Source organism: Bidens hawaiensis, unplaced genomic scaffold (assembly GCF_021521415.1).
Source record: "Bidens hawaiensis isolate Kalapana, Puna unplaced genomic scaffold, B.hawaiensis_p1.1 tig00031120_1, whole genome shotgun sequence".
In the NCBI taxonomy this organism is placed as follows: domain Eukaryota; kingdom Viridiplantae; phylum Streptophyta; class Magnoliopsida; order Asterales; family Asteraceae; genus Bidens; species Bidens hawaiensis.
The window spans coordinates 140,233-161,585 of record NW_027505205.1 but is presented as its reverse complement, the minus strand read 5'-3'; the positions used below and the strand labels follow the sequence as shown (position 1 = coordinate 161,585).

Below are 21,353 nucleotides of genomic sequence, written 5' to 3'. Positions count from 1 at the left end.
TGATAACGTGTTGTGAAACAAGCTTAATAGCCAATGAATATGAGAAAGAGAGATAGGAGGAAAATGGAGATTTCATTAATCATGTGTATATTACAATGAGATGCAATAGATTATATTTAGGAGAGGAATATTTGTAGAAAAAGCTAATCTATTTTAGGTGTTGATAACCATAATAATAATATATATTTATAACATTATTATTATTATTATTATTATTATTATTATTATTATTATTATTATTATCCTCCCAAACATCTTTTGGGTTGTGCTCGGCCCATCATTCTTGTTATTTTATTTGTTGACCCATTATATTAATATATTGACTTCAAAATCCATTTTGTAATCGCCTGACACTTTACTTCCTCTGATACGGTTTTTTTAATAGAGCTGCATTCTAGGTTTCTTATGTTGGTTGTACTCTATAGCTCTTGAATAACAAAACTTAATTGTATTGATATAGCTCATTTCTTTACAATCAAAAGTCAACATAGTCGTTTTGAGTTTCTTCACCAGTTTTGCTCATTATTTTCCCTTGTAACTGTTCCGCACCTACAAACACAATAAAGCAATTCAACGTAGACTCTGCTTCATAAAACTAGGTTGTTATAACATGTCGGACAAAACACGATAATACACGATGATATGTGGCAGGGCCGGCTCCGAAAAAAAAAAATGGGCCGAATGCGAGATTTTTTTTGGGCCTAAGGTAAAAAGAGTTTTTTGTTAGGTTTAAACAATTTTATTTTTATATGTAAAAAGAGTTTTTTGTTAGGTTTAATCAATTAAAATTTTATAGGTAAAAAGAGTTTTTTGTTAGGTTTAAACAATTTAATTTTTATATGGATAACTTGATTATAATTGAGTTGTGTAAAAAACTTTTGTATAAAAAATAAAATTACACATGCCTAAAATGAGAGTAGAACCCATAACCTTTGGGTTGGAAGTAATACCCCTTTGCCACTAGACCAAGCTAGTGATTATGCAATTAAGTTTAAACACTAAATATTCACATTGTTTTAATAAAAATACATATGATTTTAAAAAAAAATCGGGCATAGCGAGGTGCCGGGCATGTTGCCGTTGACTACTTGGCCACACCTTATGGCCGGCCCTGATATGTGGTACCAAACACAAACACAACACGATAATTAATCGTGCCATTTTTTTCTAAACACGAACACGGATCTGTTTAGTAGCGGTTAACATGTTAAGACCTATTAAGAGACATGTTAAGGGACTTGTTTAAAGATATAATGAATAATACATATGTAAAGAAACAAAAAATTTCAAAACGAGCAAACAAGTCTTGATTATACACAAATCTATAACATATTTGAAAGAAAAAACACACAAATCCATAACATACTTAAGACAAAAAACCATAGAAGCAAAGCATAACATCCATTAAAAATAAAATATCGGCTTCCGACGGGCATAAGTGCAATGCCGCATATAAGCATGACTTTAGGTTTATGAATGTATATTTATTTATTTTTTAAAATTAAAAATCAACACATGTTAATAACAGGTTAACATGTCTTTAACCTGTTAAGACACCAATTTAAACATATCTTAAATTTTAAGATCAAATTGTTTAAGACACAAAGCTCAAATTCAAATCTATTAAAACCCGTGTTACGTAGTATTAACTAACAGGTATGTGTCATAAACCGATAACCCTACACATATTTTTCATATATAATTATTATATATAAAATAAATTTCGTTTACAAACCGAACCTAGTGGAGCAGCTTATTTACAATGGAGTGAAAAATAAACGGATCCATCCATTATTGGCGTAGCAGTCGATTAGTGATTACTCACTCACCTGCTTCATTCGTTCCTACCTGTTGAAGATGATAAACATTTGAAAATCCGACGTTGTGCATTCATTATTAACACTTGACCGCCATGGTACTATCCTCCCGTTCATCTTCAACCCCAACCTTCGCTAATCGGTACTTCCTTCATTCTCTTTCTTATTATCTATCTCACATTTAATAAATTCATCTCTACTTTACTGCTTTTTCAATCGTGAATTCGCAACAATAATTTTACTGTTTATTATTGTGATGATTGATTCATCCTTAATTTGCTTCATCTCGTTGTTGTTTCTTCAAATGTGGTAACTGGTAGTATTTATGTATGCACTGTTTCAAACCTATTAGGGCTCCAGACTTACCTCCTTTCATTAATAACTAAATTTTATACACTCTTTGTAATTATTTTATTATTAAATTTTGATTTATATATATACAGCATAATGTATGTTCTTTAGTTATTGCAAGGCCAATATAAGTGACTTGCGATGTCAAATGACGAAACCCATTATATATTATAATTAAAGTGGGCGAGAAATCCGGATACGAAACGAGACCTACAGTTATTTTATCATGGTTTTATGTACAGTGATCCTTATAATTATCATCAAAATATCAAGTTATTATATATTAAATAGAATTATATAGATAATAGGCTTGCTTAGGTTCACGAGCCAGCTTGAGCTCAATAATTGAAGCTCGGGCCTGCCTCGTTTTTTACAAGCTTGTTTTTAGGCTCAAGATCGTTTACACCCCTAATTATGAAGATTCATGCTGTTTGTTCTTACTGGTTATCAAATTAATATTACTCTCTGCATTGTGAATCTATTTGTCCTTGTTCACTTGAACACCAATCAACACTATAGTATATGCTTAATTGCATCATTATGAAGCTTCTTCTTCATACATGTTACTTCCAGGGTTTCTTATACTTTATACTACATTATTAAAAGGGCTATATACCCGTGCACAGTATCTTTTCAGATATGGCTCCCGATATCACTATCACCATTGATGATACCTCTTTTCTACTCCACAAGTTCCCTCTGGTATCACAAAGTGGAAAAATAAGAAAAATGGTCGCAGAATCTATGGATCCAAATCTGTCAAAGTTGGACCTGCTCAACTTTCCAGGTGGACCCGAGTCATTCGAACTCGCTGCAAAGTTCTGTTACGGTATGAACTTTGAAATCACAACTGAAAACATAGCGCGTCTCCACTGTGCTGCCGAGTACCTAGAAATGACAGAAGATTACCGAGACGATAACTTACTTACACGCACAGAAATCTATCTAAACGAGGTTGTCACACCAAGTCTTGAGAAATCAGTACAGGCTTTATGTTCATGTGAGACGATATTACCCCTAGCAGATAGTTTAGGAATTATTGACAAATGTGTTGATGCCATTGCCAACAACGTGTGTAAAGAACAGCTTGTCGAGGGGCTCTCTCGTTTAGAATGCGACAGCGCGCGTATAGATGCAGATAACAGGTGCCTAGAATGGTGGATTGAAGATCTTTCGGTTCTAAAAATTGAACTTTATCAACGGACGATTTCGGTTATGGTAAGTAAAGGCATTAGACAAGATAGTGTAATTGCATCCATAATGCATTATGCGCAATCGTCTTTAAAGGGTATTGGAAAATCCCAAATTTGGAATCCTGCAAGAACAACCCCTGTGGCGGTTGAAGACAGTCAAAGGGTAATTGTGGAAACTCTTGTGAGTTTGTTACCAGCTGAAAAAGGTGCATCTATTGCGGTTGAGTTTCTTTTTGGGATGTTAAGAATGGCGATTATGGTGGATTCAAGTTTTGCGTGTCGGCTTGCTCTGGAAAGAAGGATAGCCGTTAGATTAGAGATGGTTTCGCTTGATGATTTGTTGATACCGTCTGGTCAAAATGGTGAGTCTTTATTTGATGTTGACACGATTCACAGGATATTAGTGCAGTTTCTTCAAATAATCAAGCAGGAAGATGATGAAGATTGTGGCTATGAATCAGAAGGTGATATGGGTTCACCGAGCCATGGTTCGTTGTTGAAAGTTGGTCGGCTTATTGATGCTTACCTGGCAGAAATTGCTCCAGATCCGTACTTGAGTTTTCAAAAGTTTATTGCTATGCTTGAAGTATTGCCCGATTATGCTCGGTTTATCGATGATGGGCTTTATAGAGCTGTTGATATTTATCTCAAGGTAACTTATAACACGTAATCAACTTTTTTTCTAACCCCGTCTATTTTTTTCGTTAAGTCAGAGATAATTTGGAAACTTCGTTATTTTCTTTGTTTTTTTCTTTTCTTTTAAACGCTTATGTCTTGTAAACCCCAAATCTTCAATCATAACATAAAAAATCCAAATCCTAAATCCCCAAACCCTTTCTACATATCATCATAAGGTTTGAATTTTTACAATATTTAGGGATTTAGGATTTGGATTTTGATGTTTCGATTTGGAGATTTAGGGTTTACAAGATATAAGTGTTTAAAAGAAAAGAAAAAAAACAAAGAAAATAACGAAGTTGCCAAAATATCCCTGACTTAACGGAAAAAATAGACGAAGTTGCCAAAATAACGAAGTTGCCAAAATATCCCTGGTTAGATAAAAAGTACTAAAAATGCAAGTTTTTTGAAACTGAGGTAGCCATTTGCACAAAATAAAGAATAGGTACTAAAGTTGTGTAGTTGACCAAACCACAGGTACTAAATTGCACTTAACTCTTGTTATTGAGATGATTCTACTTCTGTAATCATATTTGAGAGTCCAGGGTGTGCATGAAACCGGAAAAACCGATCGGTAACCTGATAAACCAAGAAAACCGTACCAAACAACCGAACCCAAACAGAAACCGATGGTGTGGCTTTTAGTTTTCATAAAAACTGAAAAAACTCCATCCATAACCGGAAAAACCAAATGGAAATAACCGAACCTAAACACAAACCGATGATTTGGTATTTGGTTATCATCAAAAGTGAACTTTCGGTTCACTCTAGGTTTTATATATAATTAAAACCGAAAAAACTGTACCAAGTTGAACTTATGGATTTTCATTTTTAGTTTTGAATTTTAATTATGTACAAGAGCTTAATAAATAGTGTAACCCTAATATTTTAGCTTAAATGTATAATAATTTATTAATTATTAATTGACAAAAATATTTTGACCCAAAGTTTGGTCCAAATTCATTATTTTAACAAAAAGATTTAGACCCAAAGTTTGGGTCCAAATTCATTATTATGGGTCAGTTTTTTTCTGACCAAAAACGTTTAATCCCACATGGCATAACCGAAATCAAACAAAACCCAAACCAAAAATTGAAATAACCGAAGCCAAACGGTTTTCAAAAACTCAAAAGCCGAAATTTCGGTTTTTGGTTTGGTTTGAGCCCAAAACCGACCCATGTACATCCCTATTTGACAAAGTAACTACTAATTTAACAAAAGTTGTCCGCTTTGACCGTATTGACTGTTTGATTGTTTGAACGCACACGCCTAACTATTATTATTGTGATGGATTAGGCTCATCCGATGCTAACCGAACACGTGCGTAAAAAAATTTGCAAGTTCATAGACTGTGAAAAGCTCTCTCAAGAAGCATCTAACCACGCAGCCCAAAACGACCGGCTCCCAGCCCACATGGCTATCCGGGTGCTCTACTTTGAACAGCTTCGGCTAAAGACAGCGATCACCATGACCGGACCGTCGGCTCTGTCCGGCTACATGTCACAAAAGATGTGCAGCAGCAGCAGTGCACCGAGTGCAGCCATGTCTCCACGTGACACGTACGCGTCTCTAAGACGAGAGAACCGTGATCTGAAATTAGAGATTTCAAGAATGCGAGTGAGGTTAAGTGACTTGGAGAAGGAACAGGTTTGCATGAAGCAAGGGATGATGGATAAGTCTGGTAACGGGAAGACGTTTTTGACTTTGATATCCAAGAAGTTTGGAATGTTTGCAGGTCCTGGGAATGGTAGCCAGCATAAGCATGGGACTGGGACCGGGGTCGGGAAGAAGTCGAGGTCGTCGGGTAGTCGGAGGAGGGAATACTCTCTTTCTTGAGTATGAGAGTTGTGTGTGACTGACCTGTGCTTTTTTACTTTAGTTTGGTGTTAGTAATGAATTTGATTTGAGTTAAGAAATTTGGTGTAATTAATATTTCTTGTTGGTAGATTGAAGTACTTTTCAATTTTGTGTGATCCTGTGATTTATTTAGTTTTTTCGATTTCACGCACACTTTTGGTTAAAAAAAATATTCTTCCTCTCTCCCACCCTTACATCGCGGGGCACTTAGACAACGTTAATAGGTTTCACCAAACAACTTCGAAAACTTAAAAAATATACCATTTTTTTTCCAACCGGTTTCTGTTAAATCAGATCCAAACAGGTGCCAACGTCTATAATTTCAAACCGGGTAAACTGGTGGATTGGATCGGGCCCGTGCCTGGTTTTGAATCGATTTACAGTTTCGTATCTAAATAGCTATCTAGCTATCAGATTGCGTTGTTATATTTTTCTTGCAATTTATGTTTCATTTTAAACGTGCTTGTGATCATTTTTGTCCTGTTGCTATGATTTTTTTAGCACTGACGTACAACTACAACTACCTAACAATCATTCATCACAGGTCCATATTTTTCCATAATTAAACATAATAAAAAAACATAAAAGTCCGAACACTTAGGTTCATCCTTCCGCCCTAAAAACATAACGTGATGACCTAACTCATCCAACCAAAAAAACCCACAACTAAGAAACCACATGGCTCAACCCAAAACAAATTATTTCATGAGAGACTTGAACTCAGAACCTTTTTAAAAGGGAAGTCACCGGACTTGTATATATTTAAATTACTAAAAAAACATATGCTTTTCCAAATTTAACTTGGACCAAAGGAAAGATCCAAAGGACCAAAATATACTTGCAGGTTAATTAACCAATTTAATACAGTAATTAATAAATAATAATGAATTGAAGAAAGAAAGACTTGATGAAGCAGCCAGTTTAGAATTTATAGATCTCAAATTCTTAATCTTAAACTCTAGAATACTTCCAATTCACTCTCTTTCTCTTTAACCTTTTTTTTCCTTGACAAAAATATCATTATTCCTGCACCATCATAATCTTGTTTATTAACACTTGTTCTAAATTCAGCTTAAATGCTGTATATATCTTCCAATCTAACACCTACACACGTATAAATAATAAAATAATATTATTATATCACTCTGTATCGGTATCAGTTCACCAATTACAAGTCAAACCCCTTCGATTCAATCGATATTTATTATCAATCATCTAGGGTTTCAATAAACCCTTTGCTTTCCTGATCTGGGTCAACTCCTTTTGGTTTGGTTTGATTTGACCATGGGGAGATTAGGGTTTGTAATCTTTATATGTTGTTTGTTTATGATTGAAGAGTCATGTTTTGGTAGATTTGTGGTGGAGAAGAATAGTCTGAGGGTGACGTCACCTGATCATCTGAAGGATGTGTATGAGTGTGCTATTGGTAATTTTGGTGTCCCTCAGTATGGTGGAACATTGACTGGTGTGGTCAAGTACCCCAACTCCAATCAGAAGGCCTGTCAGCGGTTTGATTCGTCTTTGAAGTCCGAAACTGCTGGCGGTTTGCCCCTTTTCGTGCTCCTTGATCGTGGCGGTAAGAGTTCTTTCTTGATTGTGGTGAAAAATATTTAAGGTTTCTTTCTTGTAGGGTTGTAAATGTACCGAGTGAACTGTTATGTGCGTTCGATTAATAAATGAACGAACATCAACAAAGGCTGTGTTGGTTCGTTAAGTTTATAAATGTTTGTTTGTTTATGTTAAAGCTAATATTTTTTTAATTACTTATATCTAATCTTATCATATAGATTTAAGCAAAATTATTAACTATAAATAAAACAAAATAATATATGAGTATTGTCTGATTAATTTATATGTAAAATTAAAATATGAATATGAATGTTAGCATAAACACCAAGCACAAGTTTGTCTTCTTGGACAGTTCATGACCAAGTTCATTTCCTTAATGAAGGTACACAGACAAGAAATTTCGTTCTGTTTGGTGTTTGTGAATTGATCGCTTTTCCTTATAAACTTAACGAACGAACATGAACAAGACCTTGTTCGGTTTGGTTCGTTTACAGCCCTAGTTTTTTGTATAAACAAGCTTTCCTAAAATTGCCCTATTGGTTGCAATTTAACCGTGCTATTTTGTTAATATCTCAGAATGTTACTTCACATTAAAGGCATGGAACGCTCAAAACGCGGGAGCTGCAGCTATTCTAGTTGCAGATGACAGACCCGAGCCATTAATCACCATGGACATGCCCGAAGCAGATAACGCGCCTGCAGATTACTTACAAAACATCACTATCCCGTCTGCACTCATCAGCAAAGCACTCGGTGACTCAATAAAGAAGGCTCTAAACAAGGGCGAAATGGTCAATATAAAACTTGACTGGACCGAAGCTCTACCTCACCCCGATGAGCGTGTTGAGTATGAGTTTTGGACCAATAGCAACGATGAGTGTGGGCCCAAGTGCGATAGTCAAATCAATTTTGTTAAAGAGTTTAAAGGGGCGGCTCAAATACTTGAAAAGAAAGGGTACACTCAATTTACACCTCATTATATTACTTGGTATTGTCCTGAGGCATTCACGTTGAGCAAACAGTGCAAGTCTCAGTGTATTAATCATGGGAGATATTGTGCTCCGGATCCCGAGAACGATTTTAGTAAAGGGTATGATGGGAAAGATGTTGTGGTTCAGAATTTAAGGCAGGCGTGCTTTTATAAAGTGGCGAATGAGACCGGGAAACCATGGCTTTGGTGGGATTATGTGACGGATTTTTTGATTCGCTGCCCGATGAAGGATAAGAAGTATAATAAAGAGTGTGCAGATGAAGTTATTAAGTCTCTTGGTGAGTTTGTTAAACAAAGGATTAGTAATATGATTATGTTATTATGATAATATTTAACTTTGTTGAGTAAAATAATTGTTCAGGTGTTGATTTGAAGAAAATTGATGAGTGTGTTGGTGACACAGAAGCGGATAAGGAGAATGCGGTCCTCAAGGCCGAGCAAGAAACACAGGTATCTATTGACAATGATTTGTAACATATTGAGGTTGATTTTGTAGTTTTAATATCTGATAATTGTGCAGATAGGCAAAGGTACACGTGGGGATGTAACAATACTGCCAACTCTTGTCATAAACAACAGACAGTATAGAGGTATGTTATATGGTTTCCTTGTCTGGAACCGGAAGTATAATGTGTGTGCGCATGTGTTTGGGAACGGGGCAAAAGGGTCTTTTCACCAGATGTTTATCATAATTTGTTTGAATTGTTTCAGGTAAGCTTGCAAAACAAGCGGTTTTGAAGGCTATTTGCTCGGGATTTGAAGAGACCACTGAACCAGCTGTATGCTTGAGCGATGGTCAGGACCCCTCCTTGGTCAACAATAATTACTAGCAAAGGTGTTTTTGTTAATATAGTTCGTGTTCTGTTGTTTACAGATATACAAACAAACGAGTGCATGGATAACAATGGTGGGTGTTGGAAGGATGAAGCTGCTAATGTTACAGCATGCAGGGTACTATTATGCGCCTTCAGTTAATTAATTTTGTTTTAATTGTGATGGGTATTTAAACTAATCTAATGTTGGTGTTATAGGATACTTTTAGAGGGAGAGTTTGTGAATGCCCAATTGTACAGGGTGTAAAGTTTGCCGGTGATGGTTATAAACACTGTGAAGGTATTCTTTTTTGTAACATTTGTGTCTATTGCAATTATTTTTGGAAGTTATTATGTCATAACTGAATAATCAAAATCATTTCTAAAATGATTTTTGGATGGATAATCAGAGGAGCATAATATGTTCATTCAAACATAAAATGCTACTTATTGCTATATTTATTTGCTAATATCAGTTAGCAAATTCAAACATCCCTTAGCTATAGTGTAAACAACCAAATATTGATGTTTTTTCATTCGATATCTTGCAGCTTCGGGAGCACTACGCTGTGAAGTTAACAATGGAGGTTGTTGGAAAGGCACCAAGCTGGGCAGGACCTACTCTGCGTGTATTGTTAGTGCTGTCTCTTTCATATATCAATTCAATCTACGCAAATCAATCTACACACATATGAAAAAGAGTATAATTCTAGGCAGAACACAGTTTTTTGGGAGAAGAACAAAATAAGCCTTCCATTTTTTGCGATCTTAAAGTCTTTAAAAATATAAGAAAGTGGTTGAAATGTGAAGTTTATTCATCTCTCCTGAAATTAAAAAACAATATGAACAACTTTCATTCATTTATAGAGCCTAGACTAGATTATATTATCTACACATGTATGGGTAAATGTTTAAATTGAGAACAAACATTTGAACAAATTAGTTTAATGGTTATTTATGTACATAACATGCACATTGCATGCAAGAGTAAATTTTTTTTATACGAATATGAACCGCTGAAGAAATTAAATGAGTTAGGTTTCTTCTTTTTGTTCTGTAATGAACCTCACCCTATATATGTATGCATTTCTATATATACACGTTCAGACAGATGTATATACTTATCTGTCAACATTTTCGTTCACCTTTTTTTTGTAACAGAACCACACTGGTTTTAAGTTTTAACAACCTTTTTTAATCTTCCAGGATGACCATACAAAAGGTTGCAAGTGTCCACCAGGGTTTAAAGGAGACGGAGTCAACAGTTGTGAAGGTCATTTCATCTCTCTATTAAATCATAAAACAACTACTTATGCGTGTTTGTATTCTGACGGTCAACATTTCAGATATTGATGAATGCAAAGAGAAGACTGCGTGTCAGTGTCCCCAGTGCAAATGCAAGAATACATGGGGCAGTTATGAGTGTAGCTGCAGTGGTAATTTGCTCTACATGCGAGAACATGACACCTGTATAAGTAAGTTTTTTATATTTCTAATCTTCAAATTTTAAGTAATATTATATATAGATATACAATGTTGTATTCATACTTTAATTTCTTTATAGGTAAAGATGGTAGATCGGAAGTCAGTTGGGGATTTGTGTGGGTCATTATTCTCGGCTTGGCAGTTAGTGGAGCCGCGGGATATGCATTTTATAAGTACAGGGTCCGGGTAAGCAACTATTCCTTTAATCGACCCGTTTACTTGATAGCGGGTTGATTTGGGTTATTTTAATCTCAAATGGGTCTAATAACTTTTCAGTGGCATAATCCAACACGACACGAAATGATCATGTTTAAAATAACGGGTCGTGTTCAGGTCGATCTGTTTAACCCGTTTGGTTGAACAGGTCGACCCACAAACCTGTTCAGTTAAACAGGTCGACCTACTAACCCGTTTATTGCCCGTTAACACATGTTCTTACAAAACCACCAACCCGATTAACAAATTTACAACTTGAGTATTACTCGCCAGTCTGTTTTGACACATTTAGATAAACGAGTTAAACATGTCATGTACGGGTGACACAATTTTAAGCGTGTGCTGGTTAGGGTTGATGTTTTTGACATGAATAAAAATATAGGTTGTGTTGAGGGTTGAACAATTCAACCCGATATGATTGACACCCTTGAAAGCAGGTGGACTCAAGTGTTTGTGTAATGCTTATATAAACAAACCTCCTAGATCATTCTATTCAAGGACATGGAAGTAAAAATTGGACAAATAAATGGTGCTCATCTTGCCACCTAACACTCATTTTGACTTTTTTATGATTTATGATGTCCAGAGATACATGGATTCCGAGATCCGGGCTATCATGGCACAGTACATGCCGTTGGACAACCAGGCAGAGATTGAAGTTCATGGGACTCGTGGAAATGTGTAGCAACAAGATACAAACGCGTTTATAGATCGATGACCACCGGCCTTTATATGATTAACGGGTTGCGTTTTGTTTGTTCGACGTGTCTATGTATATGTTTCAGTGACGGTCTTGTTTTTTCCAAGGCTTCTGGAGTTGACTTAAAAGATTTGTGTTATTGAGGTTGTTTATTTATGTTACATGCCATAATAAAAACCATTTTAATCTTTGTGGATGATGCTACAAGTTTAGTATTTGTTTTTATAGTTCACATAATGTAAACTAAGTACATAATTTGGATATTTTAGAAACTAATTTTATAGTTGGTAGTGGTACCTAAATATAATCCTCCTTATGCCAAAAACAGTTTAGGCAAGTTGTTCTTCTATATAAAACAACAATAATGCGTTGCCTAAAATGGAAAAACAGTATCCAAACTATAGTTGATTAATATACGAAGTTTGTTAAATAAAAACAAGTGGTGCTTTTAGAAAACTAAATAACATATGTAAAATGAAATATTTGTTGAACAGGTACTTTATTATCTACGCCCTACTTGCGGTGCGCACATATAATGTATATATGTGTGAACCCTTGGGTGGGCAAAAGTAAAATTGCACTAATTTTGACGTTATTTTACTAATCACGTGAAAATAACGTTAAAAGTGGCGGAAGGTTAATCAGGCATCATGTGGTGGCGTTGATAGCCGAAAGACAAGGGCACATGCACCAATCAGCCGGTGTCCCGATGATTGAGTGTTATGTGTCTTATGTCCAAGGCTTGATTCAAAACTACTATCGAGCCGGGGGTCTTACCGGAAGCAGCCTCTCTATCCTTGGTAAGGCTGTCTACATCTTACCCTCCTCAGACCCTACCATAGCATTGCTATTGGTGGGATATACTGAGTACAATGATGATGATGTACTTTATTATCTATTAATTTTATGCTACAGTTACATTAATTTTAGAGCTTAAAAATAGATTAGAAATTCCTCACCGAAGATTGACATGTCCAAACTTGAGCCTATTTGGTTCGAGTTTCACGGCTCGTACAAATATTCAATGTAAAGATAGCTCGCTTGTATTAAAACTTGATTAACTCACTCATCAGTCGTCATCTAATTTCACTGTCATAGTTTATTATTTGATAATTTTGGATTTGTATTTGTGCCTTTAATAAAGAAAGAATGCACGAAATAATGTTAACAAGATCATAAAACCTTGGATTCCAATCTGAATCAGCATACACCAAACTCTGCATTGAGAAAGAATCCAAGCCATTCATCACACCAGACTGCCACCAAATGTCAAAACTTCAAACCTGAAACATAAACGAATCATGCATGAGTTGATCTCCTACTTCAACTTCAATAAGGATTTTGCACTTTACTTAGTTGGCCCGTTAGAGATTAAACATAACATGAATTGACTTGATTAATTGCAGCAAATGATAACTACAACATCCCCAGGTGAACTCAATCCACCTGCTGATTGCATATCAACCTGTTCCATTTCTTCAAAACGCTTCCCTCCTGGAGCGGTGTTTGGGCTGATGTGAGGAAAACGGAAACGTCACATTACAAATGCTCTAATAATTCTACAGATGACTGCTAAATTTCTCGTTAAGGTCAATTGCACTCTAAGGAAAAAGTAACTTTAGTGTTTTTTTTTCAAACGAATTTTTTTATCACTTTAAGTCAATTCCTTGCTTAAAAACTCAATAGTTGCAAGTTATCTTATAAAACATGTAAAATCTAAGGCTCATCAAGAATGCCTTCTCATTATTAGCATATTTTAAAAGACATTTAAGTCTGAATGCATAATATCAATTCAAGATAGTTGAAATATATGCGACACGTACAATCTTTCGTTAGGATCCACACTTTAGTCTTCTGAGTATTTGTGAGATCTGATGGATCTCACAAACACAACCCTTTGTACGTTTGTCTTCACATTGTTGCAAAGATATGTGTAGATTCTTTCGTTGAGTCTTTATCTTTGGTTGTACTACATTGAGTTTATTGGTACTAAACGTAGATGTTGATTTTCGTCCTGGTCGACACTCATATAGTGAAACATCTATTGAGAGTCTTCTTGCTGACCAACAAATTAATAGTCAGGCTATTTTTTTTCATTTGTACTTATCTATACTATATATAATATAGCAATAAAGGGCAAATTAAGACGATGATTTTAAGTACTTTATAAAGATTTAAGCATATGGTACAAGCTTAAAGAAGGACAAAATAGTCTTTCTATCATAAAAACTCAACAAAACCAAACCATTAGCAATGGTTAGGTTCCGGTTTCGTTTGTACTTCAATACTAAATTGAGTTTAAAATAAGAATTATTAATCTAACTATACCAATAAACGGTTTCCCGATTACAAAAGAAACAGTGAACACCCATAAATCTATTACGTGATTAATTATCAAGGTTTGTATTTCCCGCTGCATCGCGCGGGCATCCGTCTAGTTAAATGTATATTAACGAAACATTTAAAAGCTCCGTAGTTGCTCATCAACCTCTCTCAAGCCACCAGATTACTTTATTTGTAAATGAAGACTATAACGCATTTGACCTGAATTCACGGGTATGAGTCTCACCAAACCCAGATAGATGATAGCCTTTAAACGAGTTATAACATCTCATCAAATTAAAAATTAATCTCACCGAAAAGTTGATATGTAAATCCTATAAAATAGGGATATACTAAAAATTAATAGCCGCTTATTAAAAAAAGATATTATTTTTAATAAGAAACAATTTTATAGTAAATAAATATAATAAGCGGGTCATGGGTTTTTTACCAAACCCATATAGTTTTTAAACGGGTTATAACATCTAATTTATTTGTGAAACACTCTAATCATCAAACCTTAATTATATTATTAACATTCTTACAAAAAAATAAAATTAAAATCAATAAAAATATACTCACAATATTAAAAACAAAAAATATGAAACAACCACGTAATACGAGAGATAAAATCAAGTGAAATATATTTATAAATAACATAAAGAATATTTTATCCTTGAGGACATGCAAACATAGTACAAACCGTACATAATTCTGAAAAATGAAACATAATCCTAAATTTAATAAAACTTTTTTGTCTGGAATAAAGCAAAATCACGCACGGCGTGGCTGGAGCTTCAAATTTGGCTTCATGGCTCCATATTTTTTTGGCTGATAAATTTTTACAATGAGAAATAATAATACAAATAGAAAACTAAATATACATTTTTTATTAAATTTGGCTTCATGGCTCCATAATTAATTAGCAGCAAAAATTCGGTTTCACCCAAAATCCCCATAATCTAGCACTTGTAGTTAAGGACTTTAAGTCATAGCTTCCGCCGTCACAATCGAAGCTCCAGTTATCATGCCTAGCTGCCATTTGACCATGGTCAAGACGCCGCCGATCTTCTTAGATCTCACAATCGAGTTCTTGAGCGTGTCCGATAACCTACTGCTCTGGCTGCGGGGAATATTAGAGAGCATTATAGAATATGTTATTAGCGTTTGATTATTATATTGTTACCATAATTAGAATATTGTATCTGATTATGTTTTCTTGTATTTATTTGCATTGTACTTTTATATATAGTTTATCAATGATGCATTACACCCAATGTTGTTGAGATCGGACCGGCCGGTCGAACCGGGATTCGGTCCATCAACTGGTCCGGTTCTATGTAGTTCGCTTGGTTGAGCATGTTAGAGAACCATGGTATTTTACACAAACTAGAACGAGTTGGTCAGACTAGTGTGACTTATTTATGTATTTTTCTCCTACACCCGACTTATTTGTGAAGAGCTAGTGCCTTTAGCATGGTGTGTAGTTGTATAATAGTCAAAGTCAAATAAAATAATAACCGTTTTATGATTAAATGAGAATTCATTTGGTAAAAGGAAAATTCAGTAAATTATCTTGTTTTTTTTTTTCAAAAATATATTACTGCAATACTTGAAATTTCAATAGTGTTGAACTATATTAATGTGTCTTCAAATGTCATTTTTACTTGGCATTAGATTCTTTTTTCCCTTGGGCTTCCTTGAAGCCATAGACTTACCCACTAAAGCTATTACCTTTCATCACACTCATCCAGGCATCTTACAACATACAGACTAGACTGGTAAAGTGAAAGGTAAAAATAGAGAGACAGCAAAATCAATATATATAGAGATGGGAAGAAAGGGAATGGAAGAAATACAAGTGGTTATGAAGAGATTTGGTGATGAACAAAGCACATTACTGGACAGGTTTGAAAGGCTTTCGGTTGAGGTGCAACTGAATCAAGCCATTCTAGGTATGAGTCTTTCTGTGCCTCTTGCACCTAGCTATCAGCCACCAATGCCGCCGCGCCGTGGGTCGGGCTTTAAGAAGGTCATGAAGAAGCTGTTTAAGCCCATCTTTGGCACCCGGAAAGAAGAAAGAAAAGATAAGAATTCAAAGTTTATCAAGGCATTTAGTAGGTCCATGAGGGGCTAGAAAAACTATTGTTTTTTTAATTACTTTATACATGAAATGAAGTAAACTTATCTCCCTCTATAGGTGTTGCTAACCCCACCCCCACATGTATCACAAGAGTGTTGTACATGGTACTTAGCTCTAGCAGTTTCTTTAAATTTTTAAGAGTATGTAGTACAATTTATTAAATAATATATTGATACATAAGAACACTACATATAGAGTACAATGATCAGATTGTACCAATATTCTCCTCCGACCAACTTCTGCAAAGTTTTTCCAAATCCAAAATACCTCCTTCCATCAACGTATTTTCGTCACACAGATTTCCATGCTCGTATTGAACTCTCTTTCTTAATTCCTCTTCATCTTGAACCCTTTTCCTTAGTTCTTCATTCTCATCTTCAACTCTTTTCATTCGTTTTTCATTCTCGTCTTGAACCCTCTTCCTTAGTTGTTCATCATCTTGAACCCTCTTCCTTAGCGCTTCATTTTCATCTTGAACCCTCTTCCTTAATTCTTCCTCGTCTTGAACCCTCTTCCTTAATTCTTCATTCTCGTCTTGAACTCTCTTTCTCAGTTCGTCCACATCTTGAACCCTCTTCCTTAGTTTTTCATTCTCGTCTTGAATTCTTTTTCGTAGTTCGTCCTCATCTTGAACCCTCTTCCTAAGTTCTTCATTCTCATCTTGAACCCTTTTCCTTAGTTCTTCATCATCTTGAACCCTCTTTCTTAGTTCTTCAGTCTCATCCCGAACCCTCTTCATGCATTCTTCATTCTCATATTGCACCCTCTTTCTTAGTTCCACCTCATCTAGAACCCTTTTCCCGAGTTCTTCGTTCTCGTATTGAATGTGCTTTCTTTGGTCCTCCCCATCTTGAATCCGTTTCCGTAACTCTTCATTCTCATCTTGAACCCTCTTTCTTAGGTCATCTTCATCTTGAACCCTCTTCCTTAGTTCTTCGTTTTCATCCAGAGCCCTCTTCCTTAGTTCTTCATCATCTTGTACCCTCTTCCCGAGTTCTTCATTCTCATACTGAACTGTCTTTCTTAGTTCAACCTCATCTTGAACCCTCTTCTTGAGTTCTTCATTCTCAAATTGAACCGTCTTTCTTAGTTCCACGTCATATTGAACCCACTCCTGTAATTCTTCATTCTCACCTTGAAGTCTCTTTCCTAGTTGCTCTGCATCTTCAACTTTCTTGCTAAGTTCTTTAATCTCATCTTCGCCCTCCACTCTCATCTTTGCTTCGTTTTCTTTTCTTTCCTTTATAATCATCTTCAATTCAAAAATTTCCTTTTTAAGATCCTCAATCCCCTTTGACTCCTCATCCTTGCAAAAAAAACACAAGCCACATGCATTTTCAATGTCTAAGATCTTATTTTGAGAAATATTACTAGCTAAAGGATTTTGAAGATTATGGCATTTCTATAAGACTGGTACCATGCATAGATTTAAATTTAAAAGAAAATACTTTATCAGAAAGAATCATGTGAAATAGTTTAAAAAGTCAACCAAGCATAACCAAGCGTTTTCAACCTTGCGAATTTTGTTGGTAAAAAAACAATAACAACAATAATGTATTGCTAGTTTTAGTACATAACTTGACATATTAGCTATTTATGAAATTAAATAACAAAATACAGAAATGTTGACAAGTCAACCCATCCCATTTTGACATTTACCAAAACTTAACCCGCTTGACCCACCCATTTTGCTCCCTCTATATACAAGCATATGAAAAAGGAATAGAAAGATATAATATTTAACTTACATTCTTTTTGACAAAGACAGTTGACTTTTCTTGACTCATTGGTTCTTCTACTTCTTCCATGTGTACCGTAACCGATCTAATTGCAGTTTGGCTTTCTACTTCAATTGGCTGCTCAATCGTTCCAGATCCGCTTCTTAAATACCATTCCTTGTGGAAATTCAATAAAATAATAATAATAAGCAGAAAATTCGGACAAATGTCATGATGTATATAAGAAGGTAAAGAAACTAACTTGTGGGATCTCCCTGATTATATCAATCTCCGTCTCCACTAATGTCGGTTCAAGCTTCCATAATATCTGACAATACATTAATCCTTAAGTGCATGCTACATATATAAGGCTGGCAAAATTGGTGGGTTGTAATGGGTCAAAACTGTTAACATTTGGTACAGATCAAAACAATTGAACTGCATAACCTTTTTGTCAAAAAACCCTTTAAATTTTGGTATATAAATAGTGTGTCAAACAAGATTACAAACATTATATTATTTCAGTTAGAATCCAGTTTTCTGAATGATAAGTAAATGGGCCAAGATTGCCACCTGAGTATGCTCTAATTCCTCAAAATTGATATTGTATTGGGAAGACATTGAGTAGTGCCTTGCACTGCTTTCCCAACGGCATACACGAGGTAATATGAAGGGGTAATCCAGTAATTTTGGCCTTCCAGTAAGGATATGCTCATAACACCATATCTGTGTACAATGATATACAAGTTTAGAAATTGAATTTTATAATAATTAGAACCAAAAAATAACACTAATCAAGTTACGTAAATCTACACAAACCAACACTAAAGAATTTCAGGCTCAACACTTCAAAATTTCAAATTGTAATTATTTTGACCCAATTTTACCTTTTTGTCCTTAAAATTAACAGTTTTGACTGCCATCAACAAATGTAAATCATCATCATCATCGTACTCAGTATATCCCGCCAATAGCAAAACTATGGTAGGGTCTGAGGAGGGTAAGATGTAGACAGCCTTACCTCTACCCCATAGGGATAGAGAGGCTGCTTCCGGTGAGACCCCCGGCTCGATAGTAGTTTTGCATCAAGCCTTGGATATAAGGCACATAACACTCAATCATCGGGACACCGGCTGATTGGTGCATGTACCCTTGTCTTTCGGCTATCAACGCCACCACATGATGCCTAATTAATCTTCCGTCACTTTTAACGTTATTTTCACGATATTAGTAAAATAACGTCAAAATTAGTGCAATTTCACTTTTGCCCACCCGTGGGTTCACACATATATACATTATATGCGCGCACCGCAAGCAGGGCGTAACAAATGTAAATGTTTATCTATATTAAATGTCATTGAACATTTAGCCAATGATCAAAAGTCTTTTTTATAAACTATAATCAGACTTTGGGTAGGCATATCTAACCCGTTCAAGAGTGGGTTGTGTTTGGGTTTACTTGTCTAGTTAAACAGGTCATATTTGGGTCGGACTGTTTAACCCGATTAGTCAAACAGGTTGACCTACCAACCTGCTTAGTTAAACAGGTCGACTCACTAACTTGTTTATGACCAGTTTAGCCCATTTTTTACAACCCACTAACCCAGTTAAGACGCTTACAACTTGATTATTACCCACCAAGCCGCTTGACATGTTTTAGATAAATGATAAACAGGTAGTGTTCGAGTTACACGATTTTCAGTGTGTGCAGGTTAGGGTTGGTGTTTGTGTGACGAATAAAAATACGGATCGTGTATGGATTGAACAATTCAACCTGCCAACCCGACACGATTGACACCCCTAGACTTTCAAGTCAAACATTGCAAATTTTAAAACACATGAAATATAATATTGGCAAGTGAAATGTTTCATTTCGCAATTACTTTTTGACCCATTTGAGCCGTGTTTTTTTAAACTGGTTTTCCTTCTTTTTGCTAGCTTGACCCGTTAATAGATAAAACATAACCAAAATAAATTCATTAAATGAACAGGTCAAAATTGGCACTAGTCAAAACGAGCAGTGGTTCAAAGAGTCAATCACTAAAATAAATGAATTTAAAAGTAAAAAAGGAAACTTACTTGAAGAAGAATAAGACATCCTCCAATATTATTTGTCTTTTTACTTTTTCTCTGAGTCAAACAATTGTGAAGATCTTCAAGAACAGCAGCACCCCATGCAAAGGAACGCACACTATCCACATCTTCAAGAAGACAAAGATACCTCGAATCCACCTTCCCATTTACACTCGGAAATAATAATGTTCCAAAACAATATAACAAAAAAACTCGAACAAAAGATTCATCGTCCCGCTCACCAACCGACTCAAGTCTCTCTTTTAACAACTCCATACCAAGTGTCCTATTTGAAACAGATGCACCGAATTCTTTCTCTAAACTCGTTAATGGTGCACCATCATTTAGGACCACGGGTAGACCAGTAACGCGTAGTCCTAAGATTAAGGAAACGTCTAAAAGGGTTATTTTTAAATCTCCGGCAGGAAATGTGAATGTTTGATTTTCAGAATTCCATTTTTCCATCAATTGGAATAACTGGGTCCGCCTTAAGACGTGATCTGGAATAAGCAACAGGTTGCCAAATCCTGCTCGTTTAATGGAGTCTTTCTGGTTATCTGTGAGCTTTTTTACTTGTTTAAGGAATGAAGGCAGTGAGAATTTCGTATTGAAAGCCTGCACGATTGAGAGATTAGTGTAAAAAGATAATATGCAGTATACCAACAAAAAGTGTACACATTTAGGGGTAGTAGAGCTGTCACTTTTACCCGAACCGAAGTAATTCCGGTTGGTTCTTGGGTCCGAATTCTCCCGAATATATTTATAGGCACAATAGGCTAAAGCATTAGCCGCAAAGGTTATCATAATTTGGCCGAGATGGATTGTTCCCATTCCAACTATTATGGATCGATATTCTTTATTTATTGCTTTTGAATGTTTTCGATTAATGACTAAAAGCAAGCACCCTAATTATCATGTTGGTTTTGTTTATTATCGTTGGACTTTGATAAATTTTATCAGAGTTATTTCTGTTTTGTTATTGGTTTGAATATGTTAGCTTTAATTTTAGTATTTTAAAATGTTTTCTAGGATACTCAAACCCAATTAACCCGAACCCTAAATACTGAAAATTGAATGTGAAATTAGATCCCTAAATATGAAATTGCATAGTAATTGGATTCGTCAGTTGCAATGAAAACCTAAATAACAAGGTAGAAGAAAGAAAGAGTACCATTGTTGGTGCTTCATGTAAAGACCAAAGAAGCTTGCTCCAGAAGCTGAAACTGAAGGCGCCAAAACCCAAATGTTAAATCAAGGATTCATTCCTTTTATAGGGCCGGCCGGCCGACTCACTTCAATAATTACTACTTTTTTATTTGAAATGATAAGACGCTTTTTCACGTTTACTACACGCCTCGACTCGAACCTAACTCGAGCCGGCTTGATTTTATTTAGTGAGTTGTGACATTGAACTCGAGTTTGGATCGT

At 35.4% G+C, this 21,353-nt stretch overlaps 3 protein-coding genes across 3 annotated transcripts; 2 read left to right on the top strand and 1 right to left on the bottom strand.

The window, feature by feature from the left end:
* Positions 1–1,887: 1,887 nt before the first annotated feature.
* LOC143611458 (BTB/POZ domain-containing protein At3g08570-like) lies at positions 1,888–6,044 on the top strand. Its single transcript, XM_077085651.1, has 3 exons — positions 1,888–1,959; positions 2,795–4,013; positions 5,336–6,044. Exons 1-3 carry the CDS (start codon positions 1,913–1,915, stop codon positions 5,873–5,875), a joined length of 1,806 nt encoding a protein of 601 aa, XP_076941766.1. The 5' UTR covers positions 1,888–1,912; the 3' UTR covers positions 5,876–6,044.
* Positions 6,045–6,906: 862 nt separating this feature from the next.
* On the top strand, positions 6,907–11,868 carry LOC143611456 (vacuolar-sorting receptor 1-like). Its single transcript, XM_077085647.1, has 12 exons — positions 6,907–7,472; positions 8,042–8,734; positions 8,818–8,906; positions 8,977–9,046; positions 9,168–9,251; positions 9,331–9,407; positions 9,488–9,569; positions 9,820–9,902; positions 10,475–10,541; positions 10,615–10,743; positions 10,833–10,939; positions 11,556–11,868. Exons 1-12 carry the CDS (start codon positions 7,181–7,183, stop codon positions 11,652–11,654), a joined length of 1,872 nt encoding a protein of 623 aa, XP_076941762.1. The 5' UTR covers positions 6,907–7,180; the 3' UTR covers positions 11,655–11,868.
* A 4,471-nt stretch (positions 11,869–16,339) lies between these two features.
* LOC143611455 (uncharacterized) lies at positions 16,340–20,476 on the bottom strand. Its single transcript, XM_077085646.1, has 5 exons — positions 19,932–20,476; positions 18,426–18,578; positions 18,115–18,180; positions 17,883–18,029; positions 16,340–17,440 (listed from the first exon to the last, which is right to left on the bottom strand). Exons 1-5 carry the CDS (start codon positions 20,388–20,390, stop codon positions 16,340–16,342), a joined length of 1,926 nt encoding a protein of 641 aa, XP_076941761.1. The 5' UTR covers positions 20,391–20,476.
* Between the last annotated feature and the right edge of the window lie 877 nt (positions 20,477–21,353).

Coding starts and splice junctions, on each gene's coding strand:
- LOC143611456 (XM_077085647.1), top strand. CDS start 7,181: ATGGGGAGATTAGGGTTTGTAATCTTTATATGTTGTTTGTTTATGATT. Junction 9,408..9,487: donor CTAATGTTACAGCATGCAGG/GTACTATTATGC, acceptor TTGGTGTTATAG/GATACTTTTAGAGGGAGAGT. Junction 9,903..10,474: donor GGACCTACTCTGCGTGTATT/GTTAGTGCTGTC, acceptor TTAATCTTCCAG/GATGACCATACAAAAGGTTG.
- LOC143611458 (XM_077085651.1), top strand. CDS start 1,913: ATGGTACTATCCTCCCGTTCATCTTCAACCCCAACCTTCGCTAATCG. Junction 1,960..2,794: donor ACCCCAACCTTCGCTAATCG/GTACTTCCTTCA, acceptor ACCCGTGCACAG/TATCTTTTCAGATATGGCTC. Junction 4,014..5,335: donor CTGTTGATATTTATCTCAAG/GTAACTTATAAC, acceptor GTGATGGATTAG/GCTCATCCGATGCTAACCGA.
- LOC143611455 (XM_077085646.1), bottom strand. CDS start 20,390: ATGGAAAAATGGAATTCTGAAAATCAAACATTCACATTTCCTGCCGGA. Junction 18,579..19,931: donor GATGTCTTATTCTTCTTCAA/GTAAGTTTCCTT, acceptor CATTGTACACAG/ATATGGTGTTATGAGCATAT. Junction 18,181..18,425: donor AGGAATTAGAGCATACTCAG/GTGGCAATCTTG, acceptor ATGTATTGTCAG/ATATTATGGAAGCTTGAACC.